At 42.7% G+C, this 17,820-nt stretch overlaps 1 protein-coding gene across 1 annotated transcript in view; it reads left to right on the top strand.

The window, feature by feature from the left end:
* The window catches only part of LOC133544058 (neural cell adhesion molecule 2-like), a 744,172-nt gene that overhangs the window by 647,396 nt on the left and 78,956 nt on the right, over nt 1–17,820 (top strand). The window contains exon 9 of the mRNA XM_061889087.1: nt 16,645–16,795. Coding sequence (XP_061745071.1) covers nt 16,645–16,795 — 151 coding nt within the window. The remainder of the gene's footprint in view (nt 1–16,644; nt 16,796–17,820) is intronic.

Here is a 17,820-nt window from a genome sequence, read left to right on the forward strand (position 1 = left end):
ACATGCTTCAAAACTCACCAAATTTCACACACTCATCAGAACTGGTGAACATTGCCATCTAATAAAAAAAACAAACCCCCAAAAATCTAAAATGCGCTCTAGCGCCCCCTAGGGAAAAAACTCAGACAAAACTGCTTGTAACTTCTGTTAGGAACGTCGTAGCGACATAAAACAAAAACCTCTATGTAGGGCTGACTTAGACCTACATTTCATCATTTTACCTTCTAGGCCAAAAATCATAAAAAAATTGAGCAAAAACCTCTTCAAAGCAAAATTGGCCTAAAAAACACAATTTTTGCCTCTTCGCGCTGTATTTTGACCCTCTTAAAATGCTTCAAAACTCACTAAACTTTACACACACATGAGGACCGGCGAAAATTGCGATCTAATAAAAAAACCAAACCCCAAAACTCAAAATTGCGCTCTAGCGCAGATTTGGAATAAAACACAGAAAAAACTGCTCCTAGGAAGAAAACACAGACAAAACTGCTTGTAACTTCTGGTAGGAATGTGAAAGAGACATGAAACAAAAACCTCTATGTAGGTCTCACTTAGACCTACATTTTAATAATTGACATCCTTCAGTAAAAATCAACAAGAAGTTGGCAATTACCCCTTCAAAACAGAAGTTTTGTAAAAACCCGTCACCTTTTTTCAAAAATTAACTCCTCTGAGCGCTTTGTCGTTTCGGCTTCAAACTCGCACAGGAGAGAGTTTGAACCCATCTGATTAAAAGTTATCAAAAGAGTTTTGATTACTGCTCCGGTTTTGATTTTATGACCCTTCAAAGAACTACTGAGCTGATGCTGCTGCGCTGCTATTGTCTCAAGATGGCTGCTTAAATGCAGGAAGCACTAGCGTGCCCACACAATGCAGAGAAGGTAGGTACACTAGACAAAAGTATTGGGACACTTAGGACTAACACTAGGCAAAAGTATTGGGATATTAATCAAAATTGCGCTCTAGCGCCCCCTAGGAAAAAACACAGACACAACTACTTGTAACTTTCGTTAGGAATGTCGTAGGGACATGAAACAAAAACCTCTATGTAGGTCTGACTTAGACCAGGACGGGGGCAGCAGCCAAAGGCGGGCCCGACCAACGCTGCTTGCAGCTTTGATTTATAATTGAATCGCTTGGTTATTTTTCAACACGTTTTTAGTTATTTTTATATTATTTTTCCCAAATAGTTCAAGAAAGACCTCTACAAATGAGCAATATTTTGCACTGTTATACAATTTAATCAATCAGAAAATGTTGACATAGTGCTGTATTTTACTTCTGTATCTCTTTTTTTCAACCAAAAATGCTTTGCTCTGATTAGGGGGTACTTGAATTAAAAAAATGTTCACAGGGGGTACATCACTGAAAAAAGGTTGAGAACCACTGCGTTAATCTACCTGCTCATCGGCAGAGCGCCCTATGGTCGGAAAAATACGGTAATTGCTTCATTTCACAGGCAAAAATTCTAAAAAGGGGGAAAAAAAGCTGTGTTTTCCGAATTTTCTTGTCAGCATTTATTAATTGTAAAAAAAAAAAAAGGAAGGTGATTATTCCGCAGTCCGTGTCAAACACACACACGCACCTCCATGTCTTTCGAAGGACTCATGCCCCCACATGAAGAAGGGAAAAAAAAAAAAACGCAGAGACTCTTTTGTTCTGGATAAAGGTCGCCACGGAGATAAATGAATGTGTGTGTTGGCTTGAATTGCTTCGGTTGATAAATAATGCCTGAAAATGAGAATAAGTGCTCCTCTTCCTGCTGCAAACGCAATTATGGAAATGCGACCCACACACCCCGAAACGCGCACAAAGACAACACGGCGTGTGGGACGCGAGGCGTGATGGATGAGCGCGGTCATTTATATTTAAGGCAGGACGTTCCTCTCTCAATTTGCTTTGCAATCTGCATATCCACTCTGCTCCTCTGTGGGCCTCATAGGGCTTTGTTCCACTCACCGTGTAGTGCTTACACTCTTTATCAACCACCGCCATCACCCTGCGGTTGCTCGGATTTAATTAGCAACCACACTGGGATTTGAGGCAGACGGCTTTACTTTTGTATTTATTCACTTTTACAATCACCCACATTTAAACTAAATCACATGATATTACGCATACGAGAATGTGGTTGATTGATTAATTCATTGAGTTCCCTGTGACTGACTGTCGACAGTCCTGAGTGCACCCAGCCTCCAACTCTATAGTGCCGCTAAGATCAATTATAACTAGGCTTGGGTACCCAATTTGGTACCAAAGTCCATTGGTACTATTGGGTTCAGGTTCACATGAAGTGGAACTGTGCTACATTTCAACGCCTTTGTTGCACGTGACGTCATGACTGGTTGCAGCCTAGGCACCAGCTCAAGCACTTGGCCAGGAAACAAGCTGGACTGCCTCTAGGTTCCGGGGTCAGAAACACGCGGCTCTCTTTAGCGACGCCCTAGTGCAGGGGTCGGGAACCTTTTTGGCTGAGAGAGCCATGAAAGGCAAATATTTCAAAATGTATTTCCGTGAGAGCCATTTCATATTTTTTAACACTCAATACAACTAAATGCGTGCATTTTTAAGTAAGACGAACATTTTTAGAGTATAAAAAGTCTCTTATTCTTTTTCATAACATTGTTATTCTGAAGCTAACCAATAACAAAAAAATGTAATGTCTGTTGATCATGTTTTTGTTTGGCCATGTGCTGTTTGTCTTTTGGACTCTTTAAGTTCCTGTTTTCTTCCACTCCCTTGTCTGGTTTCCTTGGTTACTCATTTTGTCCACCTGTCTCTGGTGGACAAAATGCCTGCTCACCTGCTTCCCGAGCACTAATCAGAGGCAGTATTTAAGCTTGTCTTTGCCAGTCAGTCGCCCTGGCGTCAATGTGATCTTTTCTTGCTCTGTGCTGACTTGTTTCATGCTTAGCCATAGTTTCGTGCTTCATGCCATGCCAAGTAAGTTTTGTTTGATTAATGTTCATCGTCCGTTCATGCGTTAGCTTTCTTCCTTAGCCCAAGTTGTGCCTCCGCTGTGAGAGATTTTTGTTTGTATCTTTTTTTCTAGTTTAAATTAAGTCATGTTTTTACCTAAATGCCATGTCCCGAGTAGTCTGTCTGCCTTCTTGAACAGGTGCGGTAGGAAATGGTTGGACGTTATTTTTAGCACTGTGAATTCCAGAGGAATTATTCATAATTATCGCGTTAAGCAATGTCAGCTAAGATGTATCTGAGAGCCAGATGCAGTCCTCAAAAGAGCCACATCTGGCTCTAGAGCCATAGGTTCCCTACCCCTGCCCTAGCGGCTACCTGGACCTCTTTCAGGGATGTGTGAAAATGGAAAAGGATGAAGAAAAAAAAATGTTTGAATATATTTTATGTAGAATAACATGACACAAACCTTCCTAATTGTTTGAAATTCCACTGTTTATATTGAACATGCTTCACTGATGAGAGCACCGTTTTGTCCTACTAATTGCAACCATCCTTGAACTCATCATAGTTTGTTTACATATACAACTTTCTCTGATGCTGGCACAGAAAAACGTGTTTTATGCCACTCCTTTGTCTCATTTTGTCCACCATATGTTTTATGCTGTGCGTGAATGCACAAAGGTGAGCTTTGTTGATTTTATTGATTTTGTCATGATCCGCTACCCAGATCATTCCATATTCTTGTTTTGTTCCATTTTTTGTATCACACTCTGTAGTGTGACGTCCTTATTTCCGGTTTGTTCTGTCACCATGGTTGCTCATTAGTTTTCACTTGCCCCTTGCTTTCGACGCACGCCTGTTTCTGCGGATTACTGCCCCTTTTGTTCATTCTTTCTCAGACCCTAATTTGCTTTCATGCAACAAATGACGACTGCTGACCTATGTTTATACTCTCAAGCTATCGCGCTACGCCTTATTTATCTCTAGCTCTCATGCTAGTTGTTTTTGTTTTCCCTTTTTGTGCCTTTGTGCCAAGTGTGTTTTTTTCTCTAGCTCCCATGCTAGCGCCTTTTGTTTGCCTTTTTTGCCTAGCACCAGCGTTTTTGTTCTTAGCCTTTTATTAGTTAAATACATCTTTATTTCTTACCATACGCTGTGTTCTTGCCCGAACGCATCCATGAAGGAACGAATCCGGCATCACTATGCCCAGCAAACATCACAGATTTGCTGGAGAGCTAATCAGGCATATTTGGTCAATCCACGACTGCAAGCTAATCGATGCTGACATGCTATTTAGGTGAGCTGTATGTACATATTGCAACATTATGCCTCGTTTGTAGCTATATATGAGGTAATCTGAATTCCTTTACTTATTTAATTTATATTTGCACGTCTCATGACACATTAACTATGTAATATTGGCTGCATTCCTGACAGTTTTTTTGTGTGTCATGTTGTTCCAGACCACAGAAAACATTACCCAGGTTGCAAAGATTGTAATAAATCCATTAGAAGAAGACAACCTGCTGTTTCCTTAAACTTGGACACACACTTGGCCATTCTAAGACAGTAATTACCAGGAGTTATCTCACCTTCTGAGAAGCCTCCATTTTACGAATTATTTCGAATGTGTAGAATAAATATTACCTTGACCGCTCTGTTCCATAGTAAAGCTTCACCGTCATCTTTCGGGAATGTAAACAAAGAAACAAGGAAACACCGGCTGTGTTTGTGCTGCTAAAGCCGGCCGCAATACACCGTTTCCCACCTACATCTTTCTTCTTTGACGTCTCCATTATTAATTGAACAAATTGCAAAAGATTCAGCAACACAGATGTCCAGAATACTGTGTTATTATGCGATTAAAGCAGACGATTTATAGCTGGGATCGGGGCTGGAAGAACATGTCCGCTACAATCCGTGACGCCCCGCGCACGTCTGATCATACCGCGACTTTTTCAACAGGATACTTCGCGCAAAATTTAAAATTGCAATTTAGTCAACTAAAAAGGCCGTATTGGCATGTGTTGCAATGTTAATATTTCATCATTGATATATAAACTATCAGACTGTGTGGTCGGTAGTAGTGGGTTTCAGTAGGCATTTAACTTGCATTTACACATGTAGCGACCGACTGTATTTAGTGACAGTGGTTTTCTGAAGTGTTCCTGAGTCCATGTGGTGATATCCTTTAAAGATTGATGTCGGTTTTTGATACAGTGCGATCTAAGGGATCGAATGTCACGGTCATTCAATGTTGGTTTCCGGCCATGCCGCTTACGTGGAGTGATTTCTCCAGGTTCTCTGAACTTTTAATGATATTATGGACCGTAGATGTTAAAATCCCTAAATTTCTTGCAATTGCACTTTGAGAAACGTTGTTCTTAAACTGTTTGACTGTTTGCTCACGCAGTTGTGGACAAAGGGGTGTACCTCGCCCCATCCTTTCCTGTGAAAGACTGAGCATTTTTTAGGAAGCTGTTTTTATACCCAATTATTGCACCCATATATAAACTATCAGACTGCGTGGTCTGTAGTAGTGGGTTTCAGTAGGCCTTTAATGTCACATAAAAGAGCCCGATAGAGCAAAAGAATGTGTTTTGTCAGTCCGTGTGTGTGTGTGTGTGTGCGTGCGTGTGTGTGTGTGTGTGTGTGTGCGTGCGCGGATTTCAATTGCACACCCGAGCAGAACGCCTCCTACAAGTGATTGTGAAGCCTGACAGCGACACGTTGGCGGCGGACGACAATTGAGAAACAGATAATAGAAACATTGATGCACCCAGCACCGGAACCTTCGTTGACCCCCATTTCCTGCAATCACAAAGTTGTTATCAAATGACATTTTGTTGTTGTCACACGCACGAGGTGACGGCGTAATCAAACGTTAACAGCGTGTCTATAAAAAAAAAAAAAAACGCCGCTGGAACTAGATGACGACAGTGTGTTTGAAGCCGTGTTGACATTTACAGCTGGCATTTCCCAATATGTGAGAAGTCTGCAGCACAGTGTTAGCAGCAGCCCAGCCTCCCCCGTCTGAGAATCAGATGCTGGATTTTTTTATTTTTATTTTGCATTCTGCAAGAATGTCTTCAGACTCCTCATGCTCACCTTTTCGCTGCCGTGGTGCACACAAGGGAATGCATGAACATGCGCGTCCCTGTTTCAGTTCTGGATGCTTGCCTCTACTGAGCTGCATATCAAACAGGCTGTGCTCGGCCTCCACGCACGCACGCCGCCAAGTTGGCAGCGAGGAATGGAGGGCGAGGGCGGTGGCGGGCGTGGGGTGTTAGCCAGTCATTTCCCGACTGAGAGGCTCCCCTCCTGGAAGATGGCCTCTGTCTTTCTCTCCCCCCCTCCCCCTCGTTGATCCCTCCGTCTTCGGCATTCCGAGCGCGCCCGCTCCTCCTATCCCGTTGACCCCAGCTGGCGAGGCGAACAGTCAAAGTGTGAAGTGCTGAGCCGATGCACCTCATTGGCTGATGGCGCCGCTGTGATAAGAGCGTCGATAAACGAAACGGGATCAAGCCGAGAGCCTCGAAGAGTGTGTGATGCAGAAAATGTCTGTGTAGGTTAAATGTATTCACAATGCAAAAAAAAAAAGCTGACAAAATATAAAAATAGTAGATCTTAGGAAGAAAAAAATACCAAAAAATAGTGAAATTGTCTGTCCATGCTATTAGTCACTTAACTCATCCTAAATTTTGTATATCTAGAAATTAGCAGGGCTTTTAATATTTTATATGAACATTTTATTTTGAAAACAAGTATTTTTAATTTGCACTTCTTAAATTAAGTACGCTGTATTTGGCCACCTGCCTTGACTCACATTGTCATACCATTTCTAACCCATAGGGTTCAATATGATGTGCGTCCACCTTTTGCAGCTATTACAGCTTCAACTCTTCTGGGAAGGCTGTCCACAAGGTTGCGGAATGTGTTTAATAGGGATTTTCCACCGTTCTTCCAAAAGCGCGTTGGTGAGATCACACACCGTTGTAATTCATCCCAATGTTTTTCGGGTTCAGGTCAGGATTCTGTGCAGGCCACTCAAGTTCATACACACCAGACACTGTCATCCATGTCCATGGGCATTTTAGAAGCAGTCGACAGTGACACCACTTTTTTAATGTATTATTTTACCACTGAACGTGCATGGAAGAGAAGCTGTACTCATGTGCTCCAGACGCAAAAATGCTTATTTCAGTAAGTGTTTTATCATGTAGGGTATATGTTTGTCAAGTGAAGTGAATTATATTTATATAGCGCTTTTCTCTAGTGACTCAAAGCGCTTTTACATAGTGAAACCCATTATCTAAGTTACATTTAAACCAGTGAGCGTGGCACTGGGAGCAGGTGGGTAAAGTGTCTTGCTCAAGGACACAACAACAGTGACTAGGATGGCAGAAGCGGGGATTGAACCTGGAACCCTCAAGTTGCTGGCACGGCTGCTCTACCAACCAAGCTATACCGCCCCAAACCTAATGTTTGTGAAGTGAATTATATTTATATAGTGCTTTTTCCTCAAGTGAAGTGAATTATATTTATATAGTGCTTTTTCCTCAAGTGACTCAAAGCGCTTTACATAGTGAAACCCAATATCTAAGTTACAATTAAACCAGTGTGGGTGGCACTGGGAGCAGGTGGGTAAAGTGTCTTGCCCAGGGACACAACAGCTTTGACTAAGATAGCGGAAGCAAGGATCGAACCTGCAACACTTAAGTTGCTGGCACGGCCGCTCTACCAACCGAGCTATACCACCCCTTTGGAACAAATAATCTATGTCAAAAAACTAAACGCATCAATAGACTGTATTTTAATCATCCCCTTAAGTCCTCTAGCTGCTATGAAATTATAAAAGGATGTTGCTGAATAGACAATATGTCTAATATTTTTTTTTGTCAGACCATTCAAATACACTACATTGCCAAAAGAATTTGGCCACCTTCCTTAACTCACATATGAACTTGAAGTGCCATCCCATTTCTAACCCATAGGGTTCAATAAGATGTCGGTCCGCCTTTTGCAGCTATTACAGCTTCAACTCTTCTGGGAAGGCTGTCCACAAGGTTGCGGAGTGTGTTTAATAAGGATTTTCCACCATTCTTCCAAACGCGCATTGGTGAGGTCACACTTATGTTGGTCGAGAAGGCCTGGCTCTCAGCCTCCGTTCTAATTCATCCCAAAGGTGTTCTATCGGGTTCAGGTCAGGACTCTGTGCAGGCCAGTCAAGCTCACCCACACCAGACACTGTAATCCATGTCTTTATGGACCTTGCTTTGTGCACTGGTCATGTTAGAAGAGGAAGGGGCACGCTCCAATTCCATGGGAGCATGGAATTGTCCAAAATGTTTTGGTAACCTGGAGTATCCGTTCTAAATCATACCAAAGGTGTTCTATCGGGTTCATCACTCCAGAGAAGGCGTCTTCACTGTTCTAGAGTCCAGTGGCGACGTGCTTCACACCACTGCATCCAACACTTTGTATTAGACTTGGTGATGTAAGGCTTAAAAACTAAATATCTTATTTGAATAGCTTTTTTTTTCTTAATCTTAACATTCTTAAACTAGAATAGACAAAATATTAAGATTATGTTGTATAATCCATTCATCTACTACCGCTTGTCCCTCTTGGGGTAGTTTAGGGTGTCTGGTGCCTATCCTCATCACAGGAAAGTCAATGACCGAAAATAAGTAAACAGCTCTTAAAACTAAGGATAATTCTAAAAATAAAACTATTAATCTGGGAAAGTGGCAATTGTTTTATGCATTCATGAAATACAAAATGTAAATTTGTGACCGTAAGTGTCTACAGCAGCATCTTTTTTCCACTTAAAATCTTGGAATTGTACTTTTTTTGGTAATATGTGTACCAGTTTTAAATCTGTCTTAAACTTAACTTTATCATATTGCCATGGGACTGGTTATGGAAATGAGCCGTTGGCTATAAATCATCAGGAGAAAATCTCCTGATGATTGAGGGAACCCGTCATGAAACAGTTCTGTAGAGATGAAGTAGTCTTGTGATTTTTCCCACACATACATATTGCGCTCTACCACGGTATCGAGCACTATTCTCTGGATAATCCAATCAAGACATATATATATATATATATATATATATATATATATATATATATATATATATATATGTGTGTGTATGTATTCCGAGCACAATGATGTCACATTATCAATGGGAAAATGCATTTTTAAACAATATGATTTTGCCTGGGCGGCTAGGAGACAGCGAGAGTAACAAGCAGTATAAAATGGATTAGAAAGGACAGATTAAAAAAAAAAAGTAAAATACAAAAATAAAATTCAAATTCAAATATTTTAACCTGGGACTTCCCGCGGGCCGGATTTTGGACGCTGGTGGGCCGTATCCGGCCCGCGGGCCGTAGTTTGGGGACCCCTGCTCAAAAGTAAAAAGTACTTATCAAAATAATTATTTGAGTAGTTATTTTCGTAACACAAAATACCGGGGACCATTACTGAATATAAAGTGATTTCCCCCGCAGGTACAACAGCAACAAATAGCTAAATTAATGAGTTATTATAAAAAAAAATGTGGTAAAAACAAAGATCTGTCTAAAGCACACTTGTGAGTCAGATTAATAGCGCCGGTCATAATTTAATACAAAATATGCATGAGTCCAGTGTTTTGCCTCACCAACTATTTTCGTCAGGAAGCCATGTTCTTGCAGCAAGAAGCAGGAGTGTCTCCCATTACGTTCAAGGGTCGGTTTTCTCGAGCATGAACGGTGGTTGATACCCGATACATCTTGCTGTTACTGTTGATAGCCAATGCTGCCTTCTCATGATGGATCGCTTGTTTGAAAACACCCCGGAGGAGACTGGAGCTCAATAAATACCCATGTAGTAAAACTAATGAAAGGCGATGTCAAAAAGTAGTCCATGCCTGTGTGTCTACAATAGGGTGGATCTTGTCAAAGTTTGTTGGTGACGATACCAAAGATGCAGAGAAGGAGGCAGGCATGGAGTGAGAAAACTTGATTTAATTTAAATAACAGAACAAGAACAAACAAAAGGGTACTAACACAAAGCGCGCACGAGGCGGATAACAAACTAAGGGAACTAGCATGGGAGCTAGAAAACAAAAAGGAACTTAGCATGGAAGCTAGCAAGAATCGAGCAGGAAACAAAAGTCGTACATGTAACATAAAAACAAACTTGGAAGCAGGGAACAAAAGGCAGTAAGCTAAAAACCGCAATCAAACATATAGTGGGGCAAGAAAGTATTTAGTCAGCCACCGATTGTGCAAGTTCTCCCACTGAAAATGATGACAGAGGTCCGTAATTTTCATCATAGGTACACTTCAACTCTGAGAGACAGAATGTGAAAAAAAATCCAGGAATTCACATTGTAGCAATTTTAAAGAATTTATTTGTAAATTATGGTGGAAAATAAGTATTTGGTCAACCATTCAAAGCTCTCACTGATGGAAGGAGGTTTTGGCTCAAAATCTCACGATACATGGCCCCATTCATTCTTTCCTTAACACGTATCAATCGCCCTGTCCCCTTAGCAAAAAACAGCCCCAAAGCATGATGTTTCCACCCCCATGCTCCACAGTAGGTATGGTGTTCTCAGTATTCTTCTTCCTCCAAACACAAGTTGAGTTTATACCAAAAAGTTATATTTTGGTTTCATCTGACCACATGATATTTTCCCAACCCTCTGCTGTATCATCCATGTATCCATTTTGGTATAAACTCAACTCGTCGTGTTTGGAGGAAGAAGAATACTGAGTTGCATCCCAAGAACACCGTAACTACTGTGAAGCATGGGGGTGGAAACATCATGCTTTGGGGCTGTTTTTCTGCTAAGGGGACAGGACGATTGATCCATGTTAATGAAAGAATGAATGGGGCCATGTATCATGAGATTTTGAGCCAAAACCTCCTTCCATCAGTGAGAGTTTTGAATGGTTGACCAAATACTTATTTTCCACCATAATTTACAAATAAATACTTAAAAATTCATACAATGTGAATTTTTGGATTTTTTTTTCACATTCTGTCTCTCACACTTGTAGTGTACCTATGATGAAAATTACACACCTCTGTCATCATTTTAAGTGGGAGAACTTGCACAATCCGTGGCTGATTAAATACTTTTTTGCCCCACTGCAACTTACCGCAACGCTGCATAGACAAGACAAGATAGGACACGACAGGTAGCAACGACAAGAGCGACATCGACATGACAATAATCCAGCCCTGACTGGACGACAACAGCAGGTACAAATAGGAGTGGGCTGATTGACACCAGGTGTGGGCAGGTGCTAATCAGCCACAGCTGAGGGGAAAAAAACGCTCAGGGAGAAACACAGGAATCCGACAAAATAAGAGTGCTGACCGGAAATACTACACATGCAGAGGAAAAAACTAAAACACAAACAAACTGTCAGGGGAAAGCCTGACAGTTGATTGGCAACAATAAATTGGGCCTAGTGTGTGAATGTGAGCGTGAATGTTGTCTGTCTATCTGTGTTGGCCCTGCGATGAGGTGGCGACTTGTCCAGGGTGTACCCTCCCTTCCGCCCGATTGTAGCTGAGATAGGCGCCAGCGCCCCCCGCGACCCCGAAAGGGAATAAGCGGTAGAAAATGGATGGATGCTTTTTTTTACTCAATCATGGGACTCACCTGTTACCAAATAGCCTGTTCACCCGTGGTATGTTCCCAATAAGTGATTGATAAGCATCCCTCAACTTTCTCAGTATTTTTTGCCACTTGTGCCAGCTTTTTTTAAATTCCAAATGAGCTAATATTTGCAAAAAATAACAAAGCTTAGCAGTTCGAACATTTATGTTGTCTTTGCAGTCTATTCAATTGAATATTGGTTGAAAAGGATTTGCAAATCATTGTATTTTGTTTTTATTTACGGTTTTACACAACGTTAAATATTTAGCTAAAATATATGTAGTTAAAATATTTATACTCGTTTGACAGCACTGAAGAAAAGACAAAACAACATATTTCAACCATAGAGGAGGCCTGAGGTCAGACACTGATGGATTGTGTCTAACTGCTCCATTTTAGCCCGCCCACTGACTGCCTGACCTTCCTATGGCCTTGCGTTCCAAAGACATTGTAAATGCAGCTTGGTTGGTACTGACAGAGGTGATCATTTAAGTCGCCGTCTGATGTGTGTGTCCTGGCTTCAAACCAGGGTGCCACATGTTTTGTTGTTTTTTTCCCCCAACGCTGATATTGTACTAATCTGCAGTAATAAAGCCATTGCTGCAAATTGACATTTGCTGTGCCTGGACCTAAAACCTTGCACTGAACAGTTTGTGATCTACTAAGACTGTGTGTGCAATTGAAAAGTGGCGAAGACTGCCTTATTTAATTGAGGGTTTTGCATGTACTATACGCTGCATCACCACAGAGAAAATTATTTACTGCAAATTCATGTTGTCATTCTCTTTCCTGTGGCGTTTTGCTACCTTTTCAATTGAGCAAGAGACATATACCACATTTTATGGGCATTTTAGAAGCAGTCGACAGTGACACCACTTTCTTAATGTATTATTTTACTACTGAAGGTGCATGGGAGAGAAGCTGTACTCCTGTGCTCCAGATGCAAAAAAAGCATATTTCAATAAGTGTTTTATCATGTAAGATATATGTTAGTAACACATATTCTATTTGAAAAAAATAAACAAATGAATAGAATTTGTTTTAATCAGCCCCTTAAGTCATTTAGATGCTATGAAATTATAAAAGGATGTTGCTGAATAGACAATGTGTCTAATATTTTTTTGTCTGACCATCCAAATACACTATATTGCCAAAAAATAATTTGGCCACCTGCCTTGACTCATATGAACTAGAAGTGCCTGACCTATAGGGTTAAATATGATGTCAGTCCACCTTCTGCAGCTATTACAGCTTCAACTCTTCTAGGAAGGCTGTCCACAAGGTTCCGGAGTGTGTTTATAGGAATTTTCCACCATTCTTCCAAAAGCGCATTGGTGAGGTCACATACTGATGTCGGTCGAAAAGGCCTTACTCTCAGTCTCCGTTCTGATTCATCCCAACGGTGTTATATCGGGTTCAGGTCAGGACTCTGTGCAAGCCAGTCAAGACTCTGTCATTCATGTCTTTATGGACCTTGTTTGTGCACTGGTGCACAGTCATGTTGGAAGAGGAAGGGGCCCGCTCCAAATTGTTCCCACAAAGTAGGGAGCATGGAGTTGTCCAAAATGTTTTTGGTATCATGGAGCATTCAAAGTCCATTTCACTTTAACTAAGGGGCCGAGCCCAACTCCTAAAAAACAACACCACAACATAATTTCTCCTCCCCCAAATTTCACAATCGGCACAATGCAGTCCGAAATGTATCGTTCTCCTAGCAACCACACCACTAAGCTCCTGAGAGCGGTCCATTCTTTCACAAATGTTTGTAGACACAGTCTCCATGCCTAAGTGCTTGATTGTATACACACACCTGTGTCCGGGCCAAGTGATTAGGACACCTGATTCTGATCATTTGGATGGGTGGCCGAAATACTTTCGGCAATTTAGTGTGTGTGTGTGTGTGTGCGTGTGTGTGTGTGTGTGTGTGTGTGTGTGTGTGTGTCCATCCATCCATCCATCATCTTCCGCTTATCCGAGGTCGGGTCGCGGGGGCAGCAGCCTAAGCAGGGAAGCCCAGACTTCCCTATCTCCAGCCACTTCGTCTAGCTCTTCCCGGGGGATCCCGAGGCGTTCCCAGGCCAGCCGGGAGACATAGTCTTTCCAACGTGTCCTGGGTCTTCCCCGTGGCCTCCTACCAGCTGGACGTGCCCTAAACACATCCCTAGGGAGGCGTTCGGGTGGCATCCTGACCAGATGCCCGAACCACCTCATCTGGCTCCTCTCGATGTGGAGGAGCAGCGGCTTTACGTTGAGCTCCTCCCGGATGGCAGAGCTTCTCACCCTATCTCTAAGGGAGAGCCCCGCCACCCGGCGGAGGAAACTCATTTCGGCCGCTTGTACCCGTGATCTTATCCTTTCGGTCATGACCCAAAGCTCATGACCATAGGTGAGGATGGGAACGTAGATCGACCGGTAAATTGAGAGCTTTGCCTTCCGGCTCAGCTCCTTCTTCACCACAACGGATCGATACAACGTCCGCATTACTGAAGACGCCGCACCGATCCGCCTGTCGATCTCACGATCCACTCTTCCCCCACTCGTGAACAAGACTCCTAGGTACTTGAACTCCTCCACTTGGGGCAGGGTCTCCTCCCCAACCCGGAGATGGCATTCCACCCTTTTCCGGGCGAGAACCATGGACTCGGACTTGGAGGTGCTGATTCTCATTCCGGTCGCTTCACACTCGGCTGCGAACCGATCCAGTGAGAGCTGAAGATCCCGGCCAGATGAAGCCATCAGGACTACATCATCTGCAAAAAGCAGAGACCTAATCCCGTGGCCACCAAACCGGAACCCCTCAACGCCTTGACTGCGCCTAGAAATTCTGTCCATAAAAGTTATGAACAGAATCGGTGACAAAGGACAGCCTTGGCGGAGTCCAACCTTCACTGGAAACGTGTCCGACTTACTGCCAGCAATGCGGACCAAGCTCTGACACTGATCATACAGGGAGCGGACTGCCACAATAAGACATTCCGATACCCCATACTCTCTGAGCACTCCCCACAGGACTTCCCGAGGGACACGGTCGAATGCCTTCTCCAAGTCCACAAAGCACATGTAGACTGGTTGGGCAAACTCCCATGCACCCTCAAGAACCCTGCCGAGAGTGTAGAGCTGGTCCACAGTTCCACGACCAGGACGAAAACCACACTGTTCCTCCTGAATCCGAGGTTCGACTATCCGGCGAAGCCTCCTCTCCAGTACACCTGAATAAACCCTACCGGGAAGGCTGAGGAGTGTGATCCCACGATAGTTGGAACACACCCTCCGGTCCCCCTTCTTAAAGAGAGGAACCACCACCCCGGTCTGCCAATCCAGAGGTACCGCCCCCGATGTCCACGCGATGCTGCAGAGTCTTGTCAACCAAGACAGCCCCACAGCATCCAGAGCCTTAAGGAACTCCGGGCGGATCTCATCCACCCCCGGGGCCTTGCCGCCGAGGAGCTTTTTAACTACCTCAGCGACCTCAGCCCCAGAAATAGGAGAGTCCACTACAGATTCCCCAGGCACCGCTTCCTCAAAGAAAGACGTGTTGGTGGGATTGAGGAGGTCTTCGAAGTATTCCCTCCACCGATCCACAACATCCGCAGTCGAAGTCAGCAGAACACCATCCGCACCATACACGGTGTTGATAGTGCACTGCTTCCCCTTCCTGAGGCGCCGTATGGTGGTCCAGAATCGCTTCGAAGCCGTCCGGAAGTCGTTTTCCATGGCTTCCCCGAACTCTTCCCATGTCCGAGTTTTTGCCTCGGACATGTGTGTGTGTGTGTATATTTATATATACATTCATATATATATATATATATATATATATATACATATATATATATATATATATATATGAGTATATATATACCCCGTTTCCATATGAGTTGGGAAATTGTGTTAGATGTAAATATAAATGGAATACAATGATTTGCAAATTTTCAACTCATATTCAGTTTAATATGCTGCAAAGACAACATATTTGATGTTCAAACTGATAAAAAAATAATTTTTTTGCAAATAATCATTAACTTTAGAATTTTATGCCAGCAACATGTGATAAAGATGTTGGGAAAGGTGGCAATAAAAAGTTGAGGAATGCTCATCAAACACTTATATGGAACATACCACAGGTGTGCAGGCTAATTGGGAACAGGTGGGTGCCATGAATGGGTATAAAAGCAGCTTCCATTAAATGCTAAGTAATTTACCAACAAGGATGGGGCGAGGGTCACCACTTTGTAAGGAAATTGTCGAACAGTTTTAGAACAACATTTCTCAACGAGCTATTGCAAGGAATTTAGGGATTTCAACATCCACGGTCCATAAAATCATCAAAAGGTTCAGAGAATCTGAAGAAATCACTGCACGTAAGCGATGATATTACGGACTTTTGACCCCCTTAGGCGGTACTGCATCAATAACCGACATCAGTGTGTAAAGGATATCACCACATGGGCTCAGGAACACTTCATAAAACCACTGTCAGTAACTACAGTTGGTCGCTACTTCTGTAAGTGCAAGTTAAAACTCTACTATGCAAAGCGAAAGCCATTTATCAACAACACTCAGGAACGCCGCCGGCTTGGCTGGGCCCAAGCTCACCTAAGATGGACTGATGCAAAGTGGAAAGGTGTTCTGTGGTCTGACGAGTCCACAGTTACAATTATATTTGGAAACAGAGGACGTGGTGTCCTCTAGAACAAAGGGGAAATTAACCATTCGGATTGTTATAGGCGCAAAGTTAAAAAGCCAGCATCTGTGATGGTATGGGGGTGCATTAGTGCCCAAGGCATGGGTAACTTACACATCTGTGAAGGCACCATTAATGCTGGCATACATTTTGGGTATAAATAATGACATAGACGCAAAATGGGTGATATTTACTTAACAGACGATATCCACTTAGAACACATTTGGTAGATCAGTTTTTCGTGTGCCATCAAGTTTGCATGTCTTAGTACACGCAAACCTCGAGTAAATCAGGCCCTTCGTGAGTTTTTTTTTTTTTTTTTTAACACAGTGCACCATAACACACACAAATAGCTTCACCTTCCCATTTTATGTCCTCAGAGCCAGGACGGACGCTTCGAGGTGCGCGGACGCCACGGCAAGTCGGTGCTGACCATCGCGAGCGTGAAGTTGGCGGACCTGGGTCGCTTCGACTGCGAGGCACTGAGTAGGATCGGAGGCCATCAGAAAAGCATGTTTCTGGACATTGAGTGTGAGTCCATAATGTTTTCATCCTGTCCTTACATTGCATATCGATGACATATAAAAACAATCATTGCTATGACCACAATCTTAAAAGCAAGCATCTACAAACAAAGTCACACCTGCTTTGTCCTTGCAATTATCTTAAAGGGGAGCATTATCACAATTTCAGAAAAGTTAAAACCGATAAAAACCAGTTTCCAGTGGCTGATTTTATTTTTCAAAGTTTTTTTCAAAATTTTACCCATAATGGAATATCCCGAAAAAAGGCTTTAAAGTGCCTGATTTTCGCTATCTGTAAATCCACCCTTCCATTTTCCTGTGACATCACATGGTGATGCCAATACAAACAAACATGGCGGATAGAACAGAAAGATATAGCGACAATAGCTCGGATTCAGACTCGGATTCCAGCGGCTTAAACGATTCAACAGATTACGCATGTATTGAAACGGATGGTTGGAGTGTGGAGGCAGATAGCGAAAACGAAATTGAAGAAACTGAAGCTATTGAGCCATATCACGACGGACAAAGGCAATGAGGACGAATTCGGCGATCGCCTTCTAACCAGCGATTGCATCTTTTGACCCATGGAGCAACTTAAATCCGTTGATTTGTTAAGTGTTTGTTTGGCATTAAATGTGGGTGGAGGGAAAGGTTGGATGCAAATATAGCTACAAATAGATAGATAGTACTTTATTTATTCCGTCAGGAGAGTTCCTTCAGGAAAATAAAAATTTTCAGCACAATCCTATTCAAGATCAGACAAACATTACAGGGAGACAGAACAGGATTGATGACGGGTCTGCTGGCTTCCAGCGCTCCTTACAAAAAAGATGAGATACAGGGAAACAAGGGGGGGCTGGGGGGGGGGGGAATGGGAGAAAAAAATAGAAGATTAAAATAAAATGTAAAAAAATCGGTCTCAGCCTGCGCCCTGGAGAGGGGGTGCAGACTGAGGCCAAGGGAAAAAAACAACTCATAGCCATTGAACACATCCCTCTTACATGTGTGTAAAAGGGAAACATCAAAGAA

The sequence above is a fragment of the Nerophis ophidion genome, linkage group LG27 (assembly GCF_033978795.1).
Source record: "Nerophis ophidion isolate RoL-2023_Sa linkage group LG27, RoL_Noph_v1.0, whole genome shotgun sequence".
In the NCBI taxonomy this organism is placed as follows: domain Eukaryota; kingdom Metazoa; phylum Chordata; class Actinopteri; order Syngnathiformes; family Syngnathidae; genus Nerophis; species Nerophis ophidion.